Below are 20,497 nucleotides of genomic sequence, written 5' to 3' on the forward strand. Positions count from 1 at the left end.
GACAAGAAGAAAAGTATTATTACAACGACTTAAATTTATGTGGTATTTAATGGTTTTTATGAATAATGGTTTCTAAATACTTGTCAGACACTTAGAGACTGGTACTCCACCAAAATATTGTGACATACCTGGCTGATTATTCTAACTGGTTTATCCAGACTCATTTAAATTTTGACAAATAATAACTGTAATTATGAAATTACAGCCTGTCAGAGCTGAAAGGATCTTGGAAATGCATTAGTTTAACCCTTAATTTGACACATGAGGAAAAAGAGATTAAACATGACATTTATGCTCCTATTTGCAATAGGCATTTGAACCCTGTGGCTTCCTGGCCGGGGTTCAAACAAAGCATCATCAGAACCATCACCCTGGGTGAGAGATCTATGAGTGATTAGCCACATAAACTAACTTGGTCTGTCGATACCAGTTCGTTTCAGGTCTGCTTTTCACAATTTTACCCTAGAATTTTTATGGATTCCAGTTTCCCAAACAAAATTGCTCAAGGATTGCAGGGTTCCACACCAAAAACAACCTATAGGATGTACACCTAGTAAAAAAATAGAATAGAATTTTATATTTCTTGGACTACCTCCATAGGGACTGACACACTGCTATACATTTACAGAGCACCCAATAAATATAAAAATAAATGGTTAGGAAAAAAAATCTAGGAGTTCCCATTGTGGCTCAGCAGAAACGAATCTGACTAGAATGCATGAGGACATAGGTTCAAGCCCTTGCCGTGCTCATTGGGTTAAGGATCTGGCGTTGCCGTGAGTTGTGGTGTAGGTCACAGATGTGGCTCAGATCCCACTTTGCTGAGGCTGTGGTATAGGCCAGCAGCTACAGCTCCAATTCAACCCCTAGCCCAGGAACCTCCATATGCCATGCGTGCAGCCCTAAAAAGACAAAAACAAAAACAAAAAACTAAAGGTTTGGCATTATCATCAGATGCTCACTAAATGACATACAAATGTGTCATAAGATGCTGCAGTCAGGAAAACCAAGCATTTTAGGAAAAGTTATAAGGAAAGGTTATCAGAGTGTCCTAATTTGTGCCTGTGTTAATAACATCAATTAATTAATTACCATTAACAGCCCAAAACTTTATGACTTAATGAGAAATTAAGATGCCACTGACAGAGGAGAATAAGCAGATTCACAAATCCTATCTTTCCTCACCTTTAGCTTGTTCTCCACTTCTGTGACGGGGGAAATATCAATTTCATCAGGAAGCTAACAGTTCTCTTCAAAAATGATAGAAGTTCAAACACAAGAAGGTAATTGGCAGGCAAAGGTCAATTTTAGTCAGTTCCCATTGACTGCATTTCTAGGGAACATCAACTTAGAATGGGAGCCGAAGAGAGACCTTGCAGAGCCTGTGACCTGGGGAGAAGGATAGGAAACAAGCTGCTATTTTTTTATTTTATATTTTTATTTATTTTTTGCTTCTTGTGGCATACGAAAGTTCCCAGGCTCAGAGTGGAATTGGAGCTACAGCTGCCGGCCTACACCACAGCCTCAGCAATGTTGGATCTGAGCCATGTCCGAGACCTATACCACAGCTCATAGCAATGCCAGATCCTTAACCCACTGATCGAGGCCAGGGATCAAACCCACATCCTCATGATACTAGTCTGGTTCATTACCACTGAGCCACAACAGGAACACTGGAAACAAGCTATTGTTGACCTCCCAAAGTCCAGGAGCAGAATCATGGGTGGGGGTGCAGAATCAGGCCAAAGAAACCTTGGAGGGTTTTCAGTGAGGCTTCTCATGAAACAAATTTGTACCCAGCAGCTGAAGCCTGAAACAAACCATCCTGGCCATTAACTTAGAAAGGAGGAAAGGACTAAAGAAAAGTTATGAGAGTTTGAAACCAATGGACAAAGAACATAACAGAAGCGACAGTCATAGCAGGGGAAAGGATGGAAGCAAAATATTCATTTCTTTCAACATATATTTAGTACATTCGGTAAGGAAGTATGATATCAGACACTGAGACTTGGACTTGGGAATAAGTAAGAAAGTTTTCAGATATTGAGGAGTGATCAAGCCCCGATGTGCAGACACTGTTTAAGTCTTTGGTTGTGTCACATTTACTAAGTCCCATTGGCCAAGGCAAGCGACATGGCCAAGTTCAGAGCCAGTGTGGGAGGGAACTAATCAAAGGCATTGATAGAGACATAAACAAAATAAGGACCATTACTACAACATTCTACTACTGGACCCCCTGGGAGTTAACATGTTTCTGAGTTATCCCATCAAAGGGTGAGCAAGCCAGGAAATGTAGCCACCATTCTTCCTTGGTTGAGGGTTACACCTGAGGAATATCAAACCCCTTGTACTTCTGCCAGCCCCACACAGACCAAGCATACATCCACAGTCAGAGCCCAGCCTCAAGCAGAGGGATACATGAAGACCTTGGCATGTATAGGTACTGTCTACACGTGACCTCCAGGGAGGTAAAAGGAATGCAGGAAGGACATCAAAACCTCATTTGTTACACTGAGGACATAAGTTAGATAAAATAGAAAAATCACAAATAGAGCAGCTCTTTTTAAGCAACTAGAGCCCTGGCAGTATGTTTTGTGACGGAGCTGTGTTATAGTACACGTGATGAAGAAATGACTGTCAGCAGAAGGGAAGTCTTCACAAGGAGGACAATGTCAAGTTGAAGTGGATTTACATTAAGGCTCATAATTTCAACAAGTTAAAATGAAAGGGGGCTTATAGAGGATGGTGCAGCCCATGAAATAAAGTACACAGAGATTTTAGAAGGATTACAATTGGTTTTGCTTGACTAGACACGAAAAGAGATAGAAGGAGAGGCCAAAAAAAGTGAACCGAGGTCAGTTCACGAGGGATCATCCACATCATGTTGGAAGTCTGGATTTTGTTGACAGGTAGAAGCAGGTATTAAAGGCTATTATTTGGAAAGTATAACAGAGTGGTCATGTACAGGAAACCTAGGATAACAAGTTGAGCTAGTAGTGAAGTGAAGGAACCTTGATCTCCCAGGCTTCTTTTTGTCCTAGGAAAACCTTCATGACCTGGAAGCAGGTAGCACCATCTCTTTTAACAGATGATGCTACTATGGAATCAGGTTATGTGTCTTTGATCCCATTGCCATTGGCTAATGACATCAGGAATATTAACAGCTTAATTATTGTCTTTGAAGCCACCGTGAATGGCTGGTAGAGGCAGCCGGTTTGATCATGAAATTTATTCCAGCTAAGAACCAAATGATTAAATGCATCCTCCTTCCTCCTCCAACACACAAATACATAATCTGAAACAAGCCCCCTAACTTAGAAGCCAAAAAGAAAATCCAGGATGGTAATGTTGTCCCAGCACACTCCATAAGTAGCTTATTCCCTGATATTCCAAAGGAATAGTGCATATTCTTAAATTTTCATTTCTGAGATTATATATGGAAACTTTGCCTTAGGCTAAAAAGGGACTGTTTGTGAGTGAGACTCTTCCCCTGTCTCACTCACTGTGTGGTTGTCATTTTAGACCTGATATAAATCAGTTATATTGTTCTTGTTAATAAATCATAGTTTGAATCCCACTGTGGGCTATTATCTCAGTTCTGCAACAACAAACCACCATGGATAACCCAAGTTGTTTCAATTTTTGTGCCCCTGGTAGTAGGGAAGAGTGGCTCCCAGAATCACAGAAAAGAGTTGACTGCTGTCCATGGTGAACAAATGCTTAGGAGAAGCTTAGAAATGAGCAAGATTGACCTAGAGCCAGGTGTCCTGAGTCCTAGGTCAAGTACTTTCTACTCTTCCCTCTATCTTCCCTTCAAATAGCTAATTCCCTCCTGACAAATAGCTAGAACATGATGTAAGATATTTTGAGAAAAATAATGTATATATATGTATGACTGGGTCACTATGCTGTACAGCAGAAATCAGCACAACACTGTAAATCAACTATACCCTAATAAAAAAATAAATCTAAAAAAATAGAATGGATAAAAAGGGAAAAAAAGAATAGCTAATTCCAAAGGAACATCTATCCACACAATCATTTTATTGACAAGTTTTTATTGAGCCCTGCAGAGATAAGGCACATTGAAAAAGATGAGTCCTACAGGCGCAAAGATGACATATTTAGATTTATGTGCAAAGAAAAGCCTATTATAGTTCTCTAGACCCCACCCCACCCTACCCCACCCTTTTTTTTTTTTTTTTTTTTTTTTTTGGTCTTTTCTAGGGCCACACCCGCAGCATATGGAGGTTCCCAGGCTAGGAGTCCAATCAGAGCTGTAGCCTCTGGCCTATGCCGCAGCAACAGCAATTCGGGATCTGAGCCACATCTGTGACCTACACCTCAGCTCTCGGCAACGCCGGATCCTTAACCCACTGAGTGAGGCCAGGGATCGAACCCGCAACCTCATGGTTCCTAGTCAGATTCGTTAACCCTCTGCAACAATGGGAACTCTGAGACCATTTTACAATACTTCACCTGATCCCATGTCTCCATCCTGCTCTGCTACAAACCAATTTTATGTGTTAGGGTGTGGGAAACTCTGTTTAGCTATGGGTTTCTGGTTCCATACACAAAGGACCTTCTCAGACCAGGCTAACCTTGTAATATGCCCTGAAAAGTTCAGGCTGAATAATATTCTCTGTCACATCTGGTTACTCGAAGAAATGACGTCTCCACTCCACAGGGCTGCTCCTCTTGACAGAGGAGCTGAAGGCACGTATAGACAATTAGGCTCCTCTGCTGCATGAGTGGCATCTGTGCAAAGGAGCTGTCAAGACTTCCACTCCTCTAGTGAAATCATATTTACTTTATTCATCTAAATAATGTGGCTTGTTTGCTTTCTGTATGAAATTGTCTTGGTCTGTTTCTCCTTGATTGATTTTTATGAGATAGTGTGTATCATTTTCCGTGCGTCCATATGCCACTCTGCCTAGAATGGAATAACTTTTTATTGAACAGTACCAATCATTATATCCATTTATAGTTTTAGAATCATTGAGTTATTCAAAATGCTCAGCTCCTTATCCCCATTTTATTCACTGCCCCCTATGCCCCCCTCAAAAATTAAAAGGAAAAGAATGCTCAAAATAAATGAAAGTGATAAATAAAAATTAAAAAAATAAAAACCACAGATTCTGTACTTTATTCCCAACGTGTTGCTCTCTGCTTGGGTAATCATAGCAATTTGAATCCACTGAAATGGGCTCTGTGTGTGTGTGTGTGTATTTGAATATATATATATATTTGAATTTTATTGGCATATAGTTGACTTACAATGTTGTATTAATTTCAGGTGTACAGCAAAGTGGATCAGTTAGATATATATCTATATTCATTCTTTTTTCCCATGTAGGTTACTATAGAATATTGTATAGATTTCCCTGTGCTATATGGTAGGTCCTTGTTAGTTAGAAATGGGCTATATATTTTTAAGACTATTTTTTAAAAGCAATTTTTATATGGAAAACAAAAATTAAACTTGTATTTTTTGAATTTTTTATTAGAGTATAGTTGATTCAACTTCTGCTGTACAGCACAGTGAACAAGTCATACATATACATACATTCTTTTTCTCATACTGTCTCCCATTGTGTTCGATCCCAAGAGAAAGCTATTTTAAGTTTACAACAAAATGAGAAGGCAGAGAGATTCCTCACAGACCCTTGCCCCTACACATGCATATTTTCCCCTTTTATCAAATCACTCACCAAAATGGTACATTTTTACCATTTTACCATGTAAATTCTGTAGGTTTGGGCATATGTCCATTTTTATAATATCATACAAAATATTTTTACTCCTCCATAAATCCTCTGTACTCTGCCTGTTCTCTTCCTGCCTCTATCCCTGGCAAACTCTGATCTCTTTTTTTTCTCTGAACAGCTTTGTCTTTTTAATAATTTCCAGATAGGTGGAATCACACAGTATGTTGACTTTGCAGACTGGCGTCTTTTGCATTAGTTACATGTCTTTTTATGGTTTGGTAGCTCATTTCTTTTTAGCACTGAATAATATTCCATTATCTAGATATACCCCATCTAGAATGGTTTATTTACCCATTCACCTTGAAGGATATCGTGAATACGTCCAAATATTGACAGTTTTGAATAAAGCTGCTATAAATATTCATGGGCAGGATTTTGTGTGGACATGAGTTTTTAACTTATTTGGGTGAATACAAAAAAGTGCAATTGCCAGATTATATGGTAAAGACATGTTAAGCTTTTTAAGAAACTGCCAAACTGTCTTCTGGAATGACTGTACAATTTTGCACTATATGAATTCCTGTTATTCCACCTTCTCACCAGCATTTGGTGTTGTCAGTGTTCCAGATTTTGGCCATTCTAATAGATGTGTAGTGGTATGTGATTGTTGTTTTAATCTGTAATGACTTAGGACATATGATGAGGAGTATCTCGTAAGTTTATTTGCCACTTATATGTCTTCATTGGCAAGGCATCTGTCATGGACTTTGGCCCATTTGTTTCTTTGGTTCTTTGTTTTCTGATAGTCAAATTTTAAGAATTCTTTGTAATTGTTGGATAGCAGTCCTTTATGTTTTTGCAAATATTTTCTCTCTTGTTTTCTAAATTCTCTTGATATTGTCTTTCATAGAACAGAAGTTTTTAATTTCTTTGAAGTCCAGCTTATCGATTATTTCTTCTATGGATTGTGTCTTCGGTGTTGTATCTAAAAGGGCATCACCATACCCAATGTTATCTATATTTACCCTCAAAGACCAATTGCTCATACTTATGTGGGTGTATTTCTGGGCTCTCTACTCTGTTTTATTGATCTATTAGTCTACTCTTTCACCAATACCATATTGTCTTAATTTTTGTAGCTTTATAATGTGTCTTAAAGTCCCATAGTGTCATTCCTCCAACTTTGCTCTTCCCCTTTAATATTGCATTGCCAATTCTGGGTCTTTTGCTCTATAGGTAAACTTTATAGTTTTTCAATATCCACAAAACAGCTTACTGGGATCTTGATTGGAGTAGCATTGAATCTATAGATCAATTTGAGAAAAACTGACGTCTTGACAATATTGAGTCATCCTATCCTTGAACATGGAATATCTCTCCATTTATATAGTTCTTTGATCTCCTTCTTCAGAGTACTGTAGTTTTCCTCATATAGATCTTATACATATTTCACTAGGTTTATACCTATGCATTTCATTTTGGGGAGTGTTAATATAAAAGGTATTGTGTTTTAAATTTCAAATTTCATTTGCTCGTTGTCAGTATAGGTTATATTTTAAAATTATTTTGGTATCCTTGCATTTTGATGCTCTGAAATATGTGAGCAAATAGCACTGAATATGCCTGCAACTCTGTCTTGTGCTCAGTTTGTAAATTCACTCTTAGTTAGGTAAGCCCAGAGTGGTTAGTCTAAACTCAAGGCACTTGCATTTAAAAGACTATGTACATTGTAACAAGAAGTATACATTACATGTGTGCTGTGATAGCCTGTCAAAATGCATATTTCAGTCTAATGATGAGAAAAACATCAGACAATTTCCAGTTAAAGATTAAAAGGGAAATAGAAACTCCATGCAACATGTGATCCTGGATTGAACTTTGGGTCAGATTTTTTTTTTAACTATAAAGAATATCATTTAGACAATTGACAAAATATAAATGATGTCTTTAAAAATAGTTTTACATCAGTTAGTTTTCTGATTGTGATACATGTATTATCCTATTCCTAGGAAACACAAATACCACCTACACCTTACCCTCAAAAGATTCAATAAATCTGAATATGTTGATGAGATGTCCTATGTGCTGAAGGGGGTGGAGTGGAGTGGAGATGACCATCAGAAAATTCCAAGGAAGTGAGTTCCCATCTTGGCGCAGTGGAAACAAATCCAACTAGGAACCATGAGTTTGTGGGTTTGATCCCTGGCCTCACTCAGTCGGTTAAGGATCTGGCATTGCCGTGAGCTGTGGTGTAGGTCACAGATGTGGCTCAGATCTGGCATTGCTGTGACTCTGGCGTAGGCTGGGAACAATAGCTCTAATTCAACCCCTAGCCTGGAAACCTCCATATGCCGCAGGCACGGCACTGAAAAGACAAAAGACAAAATAAAACAGAACCAAAAAAAAGTTCCAAGGCATCAGCCAGCACCTTTATACATGCTTAAAGCTGATCTGTGATGTATCTTCAGGCTGGGCTTCCTGGTATGCTCTGACTGAGGTAGTGGGTTGGTTGATTTTATTGATGGCCCAATTCTTAATCTTCCTATATTTTCCCTGGAAATTTGCAGTCCTCCCTGTTCTAATACTGGTCTAATTTCTGGCATGATTTGGCTACAAGAATATAGCAGAAGTGATAGTGTGCCAGTTCCACACTTGGGACCCAAGAGGCCTTACACGTTCCCACTTAGTCTCTTGTACAGTTGAATTTTCCTTTGAAACTTTGCATCATCCATGAAACCAAGCCTGAGTGAGGCTCCTGGAGGATGAGAGACCATGTGGAGGAGAACTGAGTTGTCCCAGCTAACTGTCAGCATGTGCTCAGAATCAGAGCCACTAGACAAACTGCAGCTGACCACAAATGCATGAATTTGTCCAGTCAAGACCTGAACAACCACTCAATGACCTTAAATTATTGACCCAGAAAGTTGCAAGCTACATAAAGGGTTGCTGTTGAAAGCTCCTAAGATTTTTGGTGTTTCCTAACACATTATCATGTCGATAGGTGACTGAAACTCAAGTGCCCAAGAGCCTTTCTCCAAAGCTAGAAAACCTTAATAAGGACCCTTGGAGCTCCTCAACCATCAGAGCTACAGACTCCCTCCATGCGGTTGCCTATCTCTCCAATGTTCAGCAGCTAACCCTGTTCTCTGAGCTTCTTTGAGAATCACCTGAGAACCTGACAACAGAGGCAATTAATATTGATCCTGTGGAGGCAGAAAACAAAGGAAGAGTCTAATGCAGGAGAGAAAATGATCTTACCTGTTATTCTCCAGACCCATTTTTGCCCATCTCTTTTTTCAAAGCAAGACAGAAAGGTATGAGAGTTTTCAAACAGCTAATATGTGTGATCCTAGGTCTAGGTTTTAAGAAGGAGGGACTTTGGTTGGGGGTGAGATGCATGTCAGTACAGGTGAGCATTGAGAACCTGTAAACAAGAGATTGTTAAGGCTGAACCATGGTGTAATATAGGTGGAACTATGCCTTTTGTACCCACCACCCCCACCACCTCTCTTAAGTTTCCTCTCTTTCTTTCTGGCCCTAGAAGCCTCCAGCCTTTCAGTAAATCTCAGTGAGGCGTTTAGCTGATCATGGCATAGGGTGTCACCCATTCCAGAGGTAACTGGACTTTCATGCACGTATTCAATATACACAAAAAAATAAATTTAGGACAGGGCTGAGCAGGAACTTTTTGAGGCAAAGAGAGGTATTTTAATGCTACCTAACTCATACCAAATGACTCTGCTTCTCTCCCAAAAGTTCTCAAGCCACCCCTTCCTCTCTTCTCCTCTCCTTTTCCTACCTTCCCTTGTCTAATTCACAGGCATAATCTCCCTAATTCTATCCTTCTTTGTTTCTACAATATTATTTGTTTCTGTCTGCAGCACAATATAGTTTTCCTGTGTGTTTCCTCATCATCCTGTAAGTACCAGCAGGATGGAGTCTGGAACTCCCCAGTTCCCTTCCCCCCTCATCCTGATTCCAAAGTGCCATCCCCTGCCCATAAAAGATTGCATGCAATCCAGGGAAATTGAGAATGGTCTTGGGAAATGTCAGTAAAATGCAGAGCCTAGCTTCTCTTGTAAAAATGCAGGACTTGAAATTGGCAAGCAGTTGTCAGCTGAACTAGTTTTCAATCCTTTATGTATTATTTTGTTTTCCATTTTTTATTCCTTAAGCCTCTTGACAGTAGCTCCTCTTGAAAATAATTTCAAAATTCTTTGTACGTGGAATGATGTCCAATGTTCTACCAAACTAGACTTCCAATAAACATGACTGAGCATCATGAAAATCAACACAATGCACAAAGCTGCCAAAGGGAAATGGGTCTGAAACAGACAATCCTAACTGTTGAGGGATTCTGGACCCATTTGAGAAACTGTGAAAAGCAGTGGGCATTCCTGAAACAAGTAAATGCTTAGGACCACAAAATTTGAGGTGGAGACCATATTCACAGACCAGAGTCCAGGGCTTGCCTAAGGGAGAAGAACTCAGGTCTAAAGCAAAGCAGGCAGTGAGCTCCAAGAGGATTTAACGCTCCTTTTTATCTGTTCACAATTGGCTGCCAGTTCCCTGGGCTTCCCTGCTGTTGAGGAAAGCTAATGTGTGGGTTCAGAGAGGAGCTCTCGCTTGGAGCCACAGTTATCAGTCAGAAAAGGAGGCAAGAGAGAAAGGAAGAGAGGCAATGAGAAGCATTGCTGGGATCCATAAAATTTTGTGGCATAATGAGACTTTCTAAAAACTGCAAGTCTGAGTTAGCAACGTTATTATACTCTCACCCAGCCTGAACCTTCAAGCTGACAATTTGCTGTAAATTCTTCTTTCATTTCTTTTTTCTCCTTCCCCTGGAACCATGCATATTTTGCCTTAAGAGACAAAGGCGATGGTATAAAAGAAGAAAACTCTGTGTGTGTGTGTGTGTGTGTGTGTGTGTGTGTGTGTGTGTGTGTGTGTGTGTTTAAATGAAGAAAACATTTGAGAATAAGTATTAAAATATATGAGAGGTTTCTTACTGGGACCCAGGTGAGGGTTTGGGGACTCAAGATTGGTTTTAATGTGTCTTTTCTATTTGGAAGATTCTTAAGAAATGGAGGCACGCATGAGCACTACTTCACTGAGGTCTGCATAGGCAGCAAGTACCTTGCACTGCTATAAGTCACACGACAACTGTGTTTCCCTGCCCATGGTAGGCTCATGTTTGCACAAACATCTCCTCAGACAGTTGCTTCTCAGAGATTCAGAGGGTAGTGGTTTGGGAGCCTACACTCCAAAAACAAGAGGCAAAAAGAGTTCTGAAAAATAACCATTACCAGCAGGTTAATCTTCTGTCAAGTTTGTGATCAATTTGCCTGCTTATTGCCAGAGTTTCCAATGTCAGGTCCATGAGGCCAATTCGCTCCATTTCTTCCCATCATCAAGACAGTGCTTCTAATCAAAGAATCCTGGGTTGGAGTTCCTGTTGTGGCTCAGCGGTTAACAGATCTGACTAGGAACCATGAGGTTGCAGGTTCGATCCCTGGCCTTGCTCAGTGGGTTAACAATCCGGTGTTTCCGTGAGCTGTGGTGTAGGTTGCAGACGTGGCTGGGATCCCACGTTGCTGTGGCTCTGGCGCAGGCCGGTGGCTACAGCTCCGATTGGACCCCTCGCCTGGGAACCTCCATATGCCACGGAAGCGGCCCTAAAAAAGGCAAAAAGACAAAAAAAAAAAAAAAGGAATCCTGGGTCATGGGTTCCAAGGACACAGCAAAGGGGATGTCACTCACCAGCCTGACTGTCCTTGAGTCACACTCATCTTTGTCAGAAATTCCAGCCTGCAATCTCTTGGCTTCACAGCCATGGTTACCAAGGGGGCAGGGAGGAGACCTAGAGGGAGACTGCAAAGGAAGCAGTGTGGTGGGAAGGGTGCTGGCTTAACAGTCAGGAGACTGTTAAGAACTTCCTCTTAACTGGACAACTCCTGCCCCTCCCTGAGTCACAGTATCTTTCTCTATAAAAGGAGACAGTTAGGAGTTCCTGTTGTGGCTCAGCAGTAATAAACCTGACTAGTATCCATGAAGATGCAGTTTCGATCCCTGGCCTTGCTCAGTGGGTTAAGGATCTGGTGTTTCAGTGAGCTTCAGTGTAGGTCTCAGAGGCAGCTCAGATCCCGAGTTGCTGAGGCTGTGGCTGTGGTGTGGGCCAGCAGGTGCATCTCTGATTGGACCCCTAGCCTGGGAACTTCCATATGCCCTAGGTGTGGCCCTAAAATATATATTTTTAAAAAAGAAGAGGCAGTTAGATCAAGCTGGAGATGCAACTCAATTGCCTTCAGGTAACATAACCATGTGAAGTGACTTCAGTATGTGACAACAGGAAGTGGTGGGGCCTCTGGCTTGAAATTTTAAAATACATGGCCTTCTTAAGGACATTCAAATTTAATTTTTAAAGTATGTTTTCGTTTTTTAATCTTTAACTTTGGAATAATTTTAGTCTTAAAAATGTGTGATAAAAATAGTGCACAGGTACGCCAATGTTCACAGCAGCATTATTTACAATAGCCAAAAGGTGGAAGAAACCCAAATGTTGGTGAACAGGTGAAATGTGGTACATACATACAGTGGAATGTTACTCAGCCTTAAAAAGGTAGGAAATTCTGATAATGCTACCCATGGATGAACCTTCAAGATATTCAGCTGAGGAAAATCACAACCAGTCACAAAATCATATAAATATTGTATGATTCCACTTATACGAGATATCTAGAGTAGCAAAATTCTTAGAGACAAAAAGTAGAATGGTGGTGGCCACAGGCTAGAGAGGAGAGAGGATAGGGAATTATCATTTAATGAATGTAGAGTTTAGTTTATCAAGATGGAAAGAGTTCTTCATATCCATAGTGGTGATGATTGTGCTGTGTGGATATTCTTTTCTCTGTGTTTTTCCCCTGATGATTTATTTATTTATTTATTTTGAAATTTTATAATGATTTTTATTTTTTCCATTATAAGTGGTTTACAGTGTCCTGTCAATTTTCTACTGTTACAGCAAGGTGACCCAGTTACACATACATTATACTTTTTTTTTCACATTACCATGCTCCATCATAAGTGACTAGATATAGTTCCCAGTACCATACAGCAGGATCTCATTGCTTATACATTCCAAAGGCAATAGTTTGCATCTGCCAACCTCAAATTCCCAATCCATCCCACTCCCTCCACCTCCCCCTTGGCAACCACAAGTCTGTTCTCCATGTCCATGATTTTACTTTCTGTGGAAAGATTTGTTTGTGCCGTATGTTAGATTCCAGATATGTGATATCATATGGTATTTGTCTTTCTCTCTCTGACATATTTCACTTAGTATGAGAGTCTCTAGTTCCATCCATGTTGCTGCAAATGACATGATTTTGTTCTTTTTTTATGGCTGAGTAGTATTCCACTGTGTGTATATACAGTGTGGGTATTCTTAATGTCACTAAACTATACCCTTGAAACTGTTTAAAATGAAAAAGTTTATATTACATCTATTTTACCACAATGAAAAGATTACTTTTTTAAAAAATAACAACAAAGTTCCCATGTGCCCTTTATCCAGCCTCCCCAAAAGGTAACATCTTAATAACTGTAACCACAGTACAATTATTAAAGCCAGGAAAAAACATTGATATAACACTATTAATTGAACCAAAGATTTTGTTCACATGTTTTCCAATTGTCCCACTAAGGTCCTTTTTTCTGATCCAGGATCCAATCCACGATATGCATTGCATTGACTTGTCCTGTCTTCTTAGTCTCCCCCAGTTTTGAAAGTTTTTGCAGTCCTTATTTCTCTTTTATGAACTTGAAGATTTTGAAGGGTACTGGCCAATATGGGTTTCTCTGATGTTTCCTCCTGACTGAATGAACACAGGCTATGTATTTTTGGCAAGAAAATTATGTTAAGTGATGGCTTCTTCTCAGTGCATTGTATCATGAGGCACATGATTTTGGTATGTTTCATACCTGGAGAGGTTAACTTAGATCACTTGATTGAAGAAGTTTCTGTCAGGTTTCTCCACTGTAAAAATACACATTTCTCTTTGGGTTGTTTTTGTTTTGTTTTGGTTTTTGGTTTTTGGTTTTTTGTTGTTGTTGTTGTTTTGTTTTTTGGTTGTTTTGCTTGTTTGTTTGTTTGTTTGTTTTTGCTTTTTAGGACCACACCCATGGCATACGGAAGTTCCCAGACTAGGGATCAAATTGGAGCTACAGCTGCTGGCCTATGTCATAGCCATAGCAATGCGGGATCTGAGCTGAGTCTGCAACCTACACCACAGCTCACAGCAATACCAGATCCCCGACCCACTGAGCAAGGCCAGAGGTCAAACCCATATCCTCATGGATTCTAGTCAGATTCATTTCTGCTATGCCACACAGGGAACTCCCTCTCTTTGTTTATCATTATATTAATTTTAACATCCTTTGGTGATACTTGCCAGCCACAATTATTTATGGTGTTTCCAAAAGGTGATATTCAATTTCCATTCATTACTTTGACTTTTATTAATTAGAATTCCTTCTACTTTTATTCATTGGAATTCAACTGTAAGAAAGATTTTTCCATTTGCCTCTATTTAAATTTAATTTTTTAAAAAAATCTGGAAAATAGAGCCAGAATAATGTCCGACCAAAACTCACTGGTGCTTGATAACCCCAAATTCCCTTTCTTGTGGTAATAATTCTCAGATTCTTCGTGCCTTCCAGATTAGGAAGTAAACTCCAAGTTCATACCACCCGACAGTGGTCATAGACCATAGAGAGCAAATCATTAACACCTTTACATTTTCTTTCCTTCTCCACCCACCCCCTTTTTAATCGAATCTTAACATTACCTTGAGTATATCAACAGGGTTAAGAATAGAAAACATTCAAGAACCACTGAGCCTGGAAAATGCACATGAAATATTTATGTTTAATTTGCCCTGAAGAATGGGGTTTTTAATGAACAGGAACTAAATTACAACAGCTACAGTGTTCTAAAAGATTTCATTCGCACTCCAGACCCCTAGCCAAACTTGCTGTGCCCTTGAAGTTCATCCAGTATCTGCCTCTCTGGCCTCAGGCCCCCTCTTCCTGTGCCAGGAATGTCCCCGGAGGGCCCTTATCTGGACTGCTCCAGGCTGGTGTCACCAACTGACAGACAGAGCTAATATTATTGTAGAGTCTCAAGACAGCACAGTACTAAAAAATAAAGGAATAAAATCTTTTTTTTCTCAGCTAGCTATTTGTTTCCATTATCCATTGCTGAGTAACAAATAAAGCCAAAATGTATTAGCATAGAACAACAACCATTATGCTCATGGATTTGGGATCAAAGATTCCTAGCAGGGATGGTTCGCTGTAGTCCAAATGGGACCCATTTTGATGGGTAGTCATCTGTAGTTTTCTTTTCTTGTGATATTGAAGGGAAGAGAATGGAGAATTTGGTGTGGGGATGAATATAAAGGGAAGGCTCCGTGGAAGCAAAGAGAAGATCAAAAGATGGATAGAAACTAAAGTGATGGAAGAAAGAAGAGAAAGTTTGGGGGAGAGGAGGTGAATGGGCATCACATAGGAAAAAGTAGGAAAATGGGAAAGAGTACAATGGTAGGGAAATAGAGGGCGGGTATAATAGGAGGCTGTCAGGGGCTTTCTCACATACACCCCCATCCCGGGAAGCCCTGGCCCGTACCCCAGTTCCGATGCCCCTGTTCAGGGCTAACCATGCCTGTGTCTGTTTGACTCTCCACAGCTTCCTTTTGCTGAAGGCCTGTACCATTTTTATCACAATGGCCTGGCAAAGGCCAAGAGAAGACGCAGCCTACACCATAAGCAGCGGCTGGAGAGAGACCCCAGGGTGAGTTTCCTTGCAAACCTGCTTTCTCTGCTGCCTCAGATGAGCCCATTGAAGGAGTGCATGAGGGAGTTGGCAGGGATTTTAAAGTAAAGGCACTTGATGTGTTGCAATGGGCCAAGTGGATTGCAGAGTGGTACCAGGGACTCTCTGCTTCTCTGTCATACACATGATTGTTAAACCTTTGATAGGCCAGCAGAGGTGAGTAAGTTGTGGTACCCCCCCTTTATCTGGCTGTTTTCTCCTGCATCATTGCGTGAGGTCTTCTGGTTGCCTGGGAGCATGTTTTGGCCTGTGATAGATGGGAAGACACCAAGCAGTTTAATGAGTTGTTTTATGGAAGGTTTCTACTGGTGCATCCACAGGCTCCAAGGAGACTGCCATGCCCCATATCGTGAATGGGAAAATGAGTGGGCCCGCAAGTGATCAGCTCACAATAGGCAGCGGGCTTCTCCGTATCCTTGCCTATCTGAAGTCACAGGACGTTCTCAGCCCCTCTCCTCACCCTATACTTGTTCCTACTGATCTAATTTATCCCACATCCCACATCTTCTTGATTCTCAAGACACCCACTTTTACCTCCAATCCTTACCTTGCTTTCGGACTGCAGGTCTCATTTCCTACTCTCCCCACAAACCCCCACCCAGAAACTTAAACTCAACTTTCCTGCAACCAGACATCATCTTGGCTATAAAGCTGCTCCTTTTCCAGGTTTCCTGCTTCCTGTTTTTTCAGAATAGGAACTTTGGTCGTCAATCCTCCCTCTCCCAACCTCACATACTCTCCCTCTACCTGATTGGGAGACTCTGACTTCTTATATGCAGTTCGCCAAAAGGGAACTTAATGGTCCAGGCAACTTGCTCCCTGCACCTAGAAGCCTTCATAACTTCTTCCCCAGGACTTTAAGTGGATCTAAAGATGGTCAGGTGTTTGGATGAGAGATTTACACTTGAGACTCCTTTTGCACTGATGGAATCTGGAACCATTCTCATGGGGCTTTTCATGTGAACATTTGGCTGGACTTAATGTGGACTTTAATTAGGAATACGGAGGAAATGGGCTCCCCAGCAGATCACCAACTGACAGGCCACAGGCAATTTAGCTTCAATGGCTCCACCCAGGGGATCCCACATTCCCTCGAGTGGAAATACTGCTTTGAGAAGACACTTTAACTCTGCTTTCACACTAAGATTTAACCTTCCTGTGCCTTCAGCCCATGCCAAGCATCCTTAAGGGGTCTATTGTAGAAGCTGGCACTGTTCTCTAAGGGAGAAGTTCTCTTTTCTGTCATCACAGCCTTGGGCCTGGCTGTACCAGTTCAGGGTCTGGGGATGTCCTTGGGAGGGATCCTGCCTGTCTTGTCTGAGGATCCAAGGTGGGCAGCAGTAGATAATGGCCTCTCTGGTGCAGGTGCACTGGTTTTCCCTATGCTTCATACCTGCTCCATGATCTTCCCCTTTATGGCCAATTATTTTACTTTGATTTACATTTAAAAAATTAAAAGTTCCTTTGGTTTCTCCTCCCCTTCGATTGAAGACATTGCCCCAAAATCATTCAGAGAGAAGCACATAAAAGAAGTTGGGACAGAGGAAAGTGGTGCTTAAAAGTCTTGGATCAGGAAAGAGCTGAGGAACAATGAAACTAAGAAGCCATTGTTTGGTTCAGAGAGACTCCTCAGGCCCATTAGTTGAAGATTTTCTTATTCTTGCACTTACCTGGAATGATCTTTGAAATTCGAGCTCTTAGAGTGTAGAGTGATATTTCCTAAAAGAGAAGAAATAAGATGGGATGGGTAATAAGGAAGGAAATCGTGCAGTGGTGATTCTAATCATTTGTCTCTCTTCTCAAAATTGTAACCATTTTAATCAAAAGGGGCCTCCATTTCCCCTTCATTGCCCAGTGTAAGTGTCCCGGTAGCCATCTGCCTCGGATTAGTGAGGGTCACCATCTGCCTCGCCAGAGGAGACCGAAAGATAGCCGGGGAGCTCAAGGTCATAAATCTCCTGCATCTTTTATCTGCCTTCTCATCAAGGTTAAATGTCAGGGCGGCTGTCAACAATGGAGCCATTTTAGGAAAAGAAATAAATCATAAAACCTCATAATAATACTTCACCTGATAAGGAAAAAAAAAAAAAACCCTGCTCATAATAACTGCCTTATTTCAAAATGTTAGACTAAGGCCTGAGTCTTTCCTGCATGATGTTCTTATGGTCATTCAATTTTGGCATTGGCCAATAGCAAAATAAGGGCCAACTACTCTTTATTTTGGCTGCACCAACAGCATGCAGACATTCCCAGGCCAAGGACTGAATCCTCGCCACAGCAGTGACAATGACAGATCCTTAACCCACTGAGCCACTAGGGGACTGCCATGGGCAACTACTCAAACAAATGCTTCAATGATGAACAGTACAACATCAGAAATATAAGGATTATATTGTAAAGTCTGCGAGTTTACAGACCTTAAACAAAGGGTAAATACGCTGAGTAGGGATACCTCAATTTTGGGTTTCCCGAGCACATTCAAACTGGTTGCAAATAAGAACAGTAAATAGAGGTACAGAGAGGAAATTGAAAGGATCCAATAGCTGAAAAGAATTCTTCTGTCTCCTGCATAGGTGTTGCAAGTTACATTTATGAACCAAGGTCTTAAGAGCAAGCTGTTTTATCATCTTTGAAAAGTGTTGTCCCTTAGACCTGTCCACTTTAATCCTGATCACAGCCTCAACTTCCTTCTTTCTCCAGTCTCTGCATTACTTCCTGGTCTCTCTCACTCACAGTTCTCAGGCTTGTGAAGGAGAATACAGAGCCCAAAGAGCCATGAATGTAAGTCCAGGAGGGTTTCAGCTTCTATAGGGCTCTCAGGTAGCTTTTAATCCAAAGAAACCACCAAGATATCCTATCAGCCCAAGATATAAAGAAGAAAAAGACAGATGACCAAGATTACTTTTGGTTTTGTTTTGGCTCCAGAACAGAAATGTCAAGGATCTTTGTCCCTTATTTCACAACTAAGTTTTACATTTAAGGAAAAGAAAAAGACTAGAAAGGGATTGCATGTGATTTTGGCCAGGTCAATACAGTGCTGCTTTCGATGTGTTTATATTTGTTCACCAACATACAGGGCAATAGCTAAGAAATGGATTCTGATACATATTGTTGTAAAGATATGCTCTTGCCTTTTCATTTCTTTCTGCTAAAAGGATTAGCAGAGTGCTGTGTAACATCATTTAGACGCTAAAAAGCAAAAATTGTGTCTTTTATTTCTGAGATCTTTGCATAGTGCAGTTCTGAGTACACAGTAGATACTCAATAAATGACTGTCACATGAATGGATGGATGATTAAAAATTTTTCTTCAGGGTTTATTTTAATCCATGAAATAGTATTATTCTTCTCATGTTTTTATTGCTATTCTAAACTATGCATCCATTAAGAAACAAAATTGTAGACTTCTTCCTAGAGCCTCCTTTAGATACATTCTTTATTGTGGGTAAAAGATTCATTTCATCATTTTCAAGTCATGTCACTGAGAATCTCATGAGGAACTGGTTTTTAATATCTAAAGTCACTCTGTGTTCCTGATCCTATTCACAGTCACAGTGCAACCACCAAAGTAAGGACAATGTGTTTGGAGAGTGGGTAGCTAAAATAATTTGAAGATGTAATAAATAAATTCAAAGCTGAAAGAAAATCCTAAAACCAAAACTTCCTTCTCATCGTGAGGGTCAAGAACAAATAATCCATATCCAACATCTCTGTGAGTTGTATTAAACTTTTCTTAAACTAAGAGCAGCATCCACAAATCTTAAAGTCAAACCTAATGGCAGTCCACAGGTGTACATATCAAATCCCATACTTACTACAAGTGCTTGAAAAAGGAAATAGATTTATTTAAGACATCTTTTTCACAGTCCTGTTGAAACATATTTGCACATTGGACATAGAGAGTATTGAAATAAAATACGTTCAAAAACATAAAGACTCACATCATTCAATTAAGCAACACACACTGGTCCTATGGAACCCAAATAATGGGGATTTCGGGGTTGGTAGGTGCAAACTGGTACGTTTAAGATGGATAAGCAATGAGGTCCTACTGTACAGCACAGGGAACTATATCCAATCTCTTAGGTTGATGGAAGACAGTATTAAAAAAAGGAGATATAGGAGTTCCCGTCGTGGCGCAGTGGTTAACGAATCCGACTAGGAACCATGAGGTTGTGGGTTCGGTCCCTGCGCTTGCTCAGTGGGTTAGCGATCTGGCGTTGCCGTTAGCTGTGGTGTAGGTTGCAGACGCGGCTCAGATCCTGCGTTGCTGTGGCTCTGGCGTAGGCCGGTGGCTACAGCTCCGATTAGACCCCTAGCCTGGGAACCTCCATATGCCGCAGAAGCGGCCCAAAGAAATAGCAAAAAGACAAAAAAAAAAAAAAAAAAAGGAGATATATATATATATATATATATATATATATATATATAGAGAGAGAGAGAGAGAGAGAGAGACATATATAGCAAAAAATATATATATAGTGAGAGGGAGAGAATGGATCACTATGCTATACAGCAGAAATTGATTCAACACTGTAAAGCAACTATACCCTAATTTTAAAAAATCTAATAAAAAATAAATTTTATGTTAGCTCATCAATTTTACAAAATAAAGGAATGTATGTATGGGTGCGACTGGATCACTAATGCTATATAGCAGAAATCGACACAACATTGTAAATCAACTATACTCTAATAAAAATTAAATTTTTAAAAAGAAAAAGATTGATTGCAGAAGCTAAAAAAAATAACATGATTGTCATTTGCTGAGAGAAATTATATTTGATTTGAGGGTTACAAGGAATTAAATAATTCCTTTTCTCAACAATGATACTCACCAGGTAAATATCCCTGGGGATCCTTTTTAAACCTGTTTCAATTTATCAAGTCAGAAACTC

At 40.2% G+C, this 20,497-nt stretch overlaps 1 protein-coding gene across 2 annotated transcripts in view; it reads left to right on the plus strand.

The window, feature by feature from the left end:
- Positions 1-20,497, plus strand: part of PCSK2 (proprotein convertase subtilisin/kexin type 2) — a 239,841-nt gene that overhangs the window by 13,074 nt on the left and 206,270 nt on the right. For both annotated transcript variants that reach the window (XR_014831821.1, NM_001004044.1), the window contains 1 exon segment: positions 15,454-15,558. Coding sequence is in view for 1 of the 2 variants with exons in the window: in NM_001004044.1 (NP_001004044.1) it covers positions 15,454-15,558 (105 nt within the window). In the remaining variant the exon portion in view is untranslated.

Source organism: Sus scrofa, chromosome 17 (genome assembly GCF_054392235.1).
Source record: "Sus scrofa isolate SSC_HxYL_T2T_F1_AM1 chromosome 17, Sscrofa_HxYL_maternal_Yorkshire_Landrace_v2.0, whole genome shotgun sequence".
Classification (NCBI taxonomy): domain Eukaryota; kingdom Metazoa; phylum Chordata; class Mammalia; order Artiodactyla; family Suidae; genus Sus; species Sus scrofa.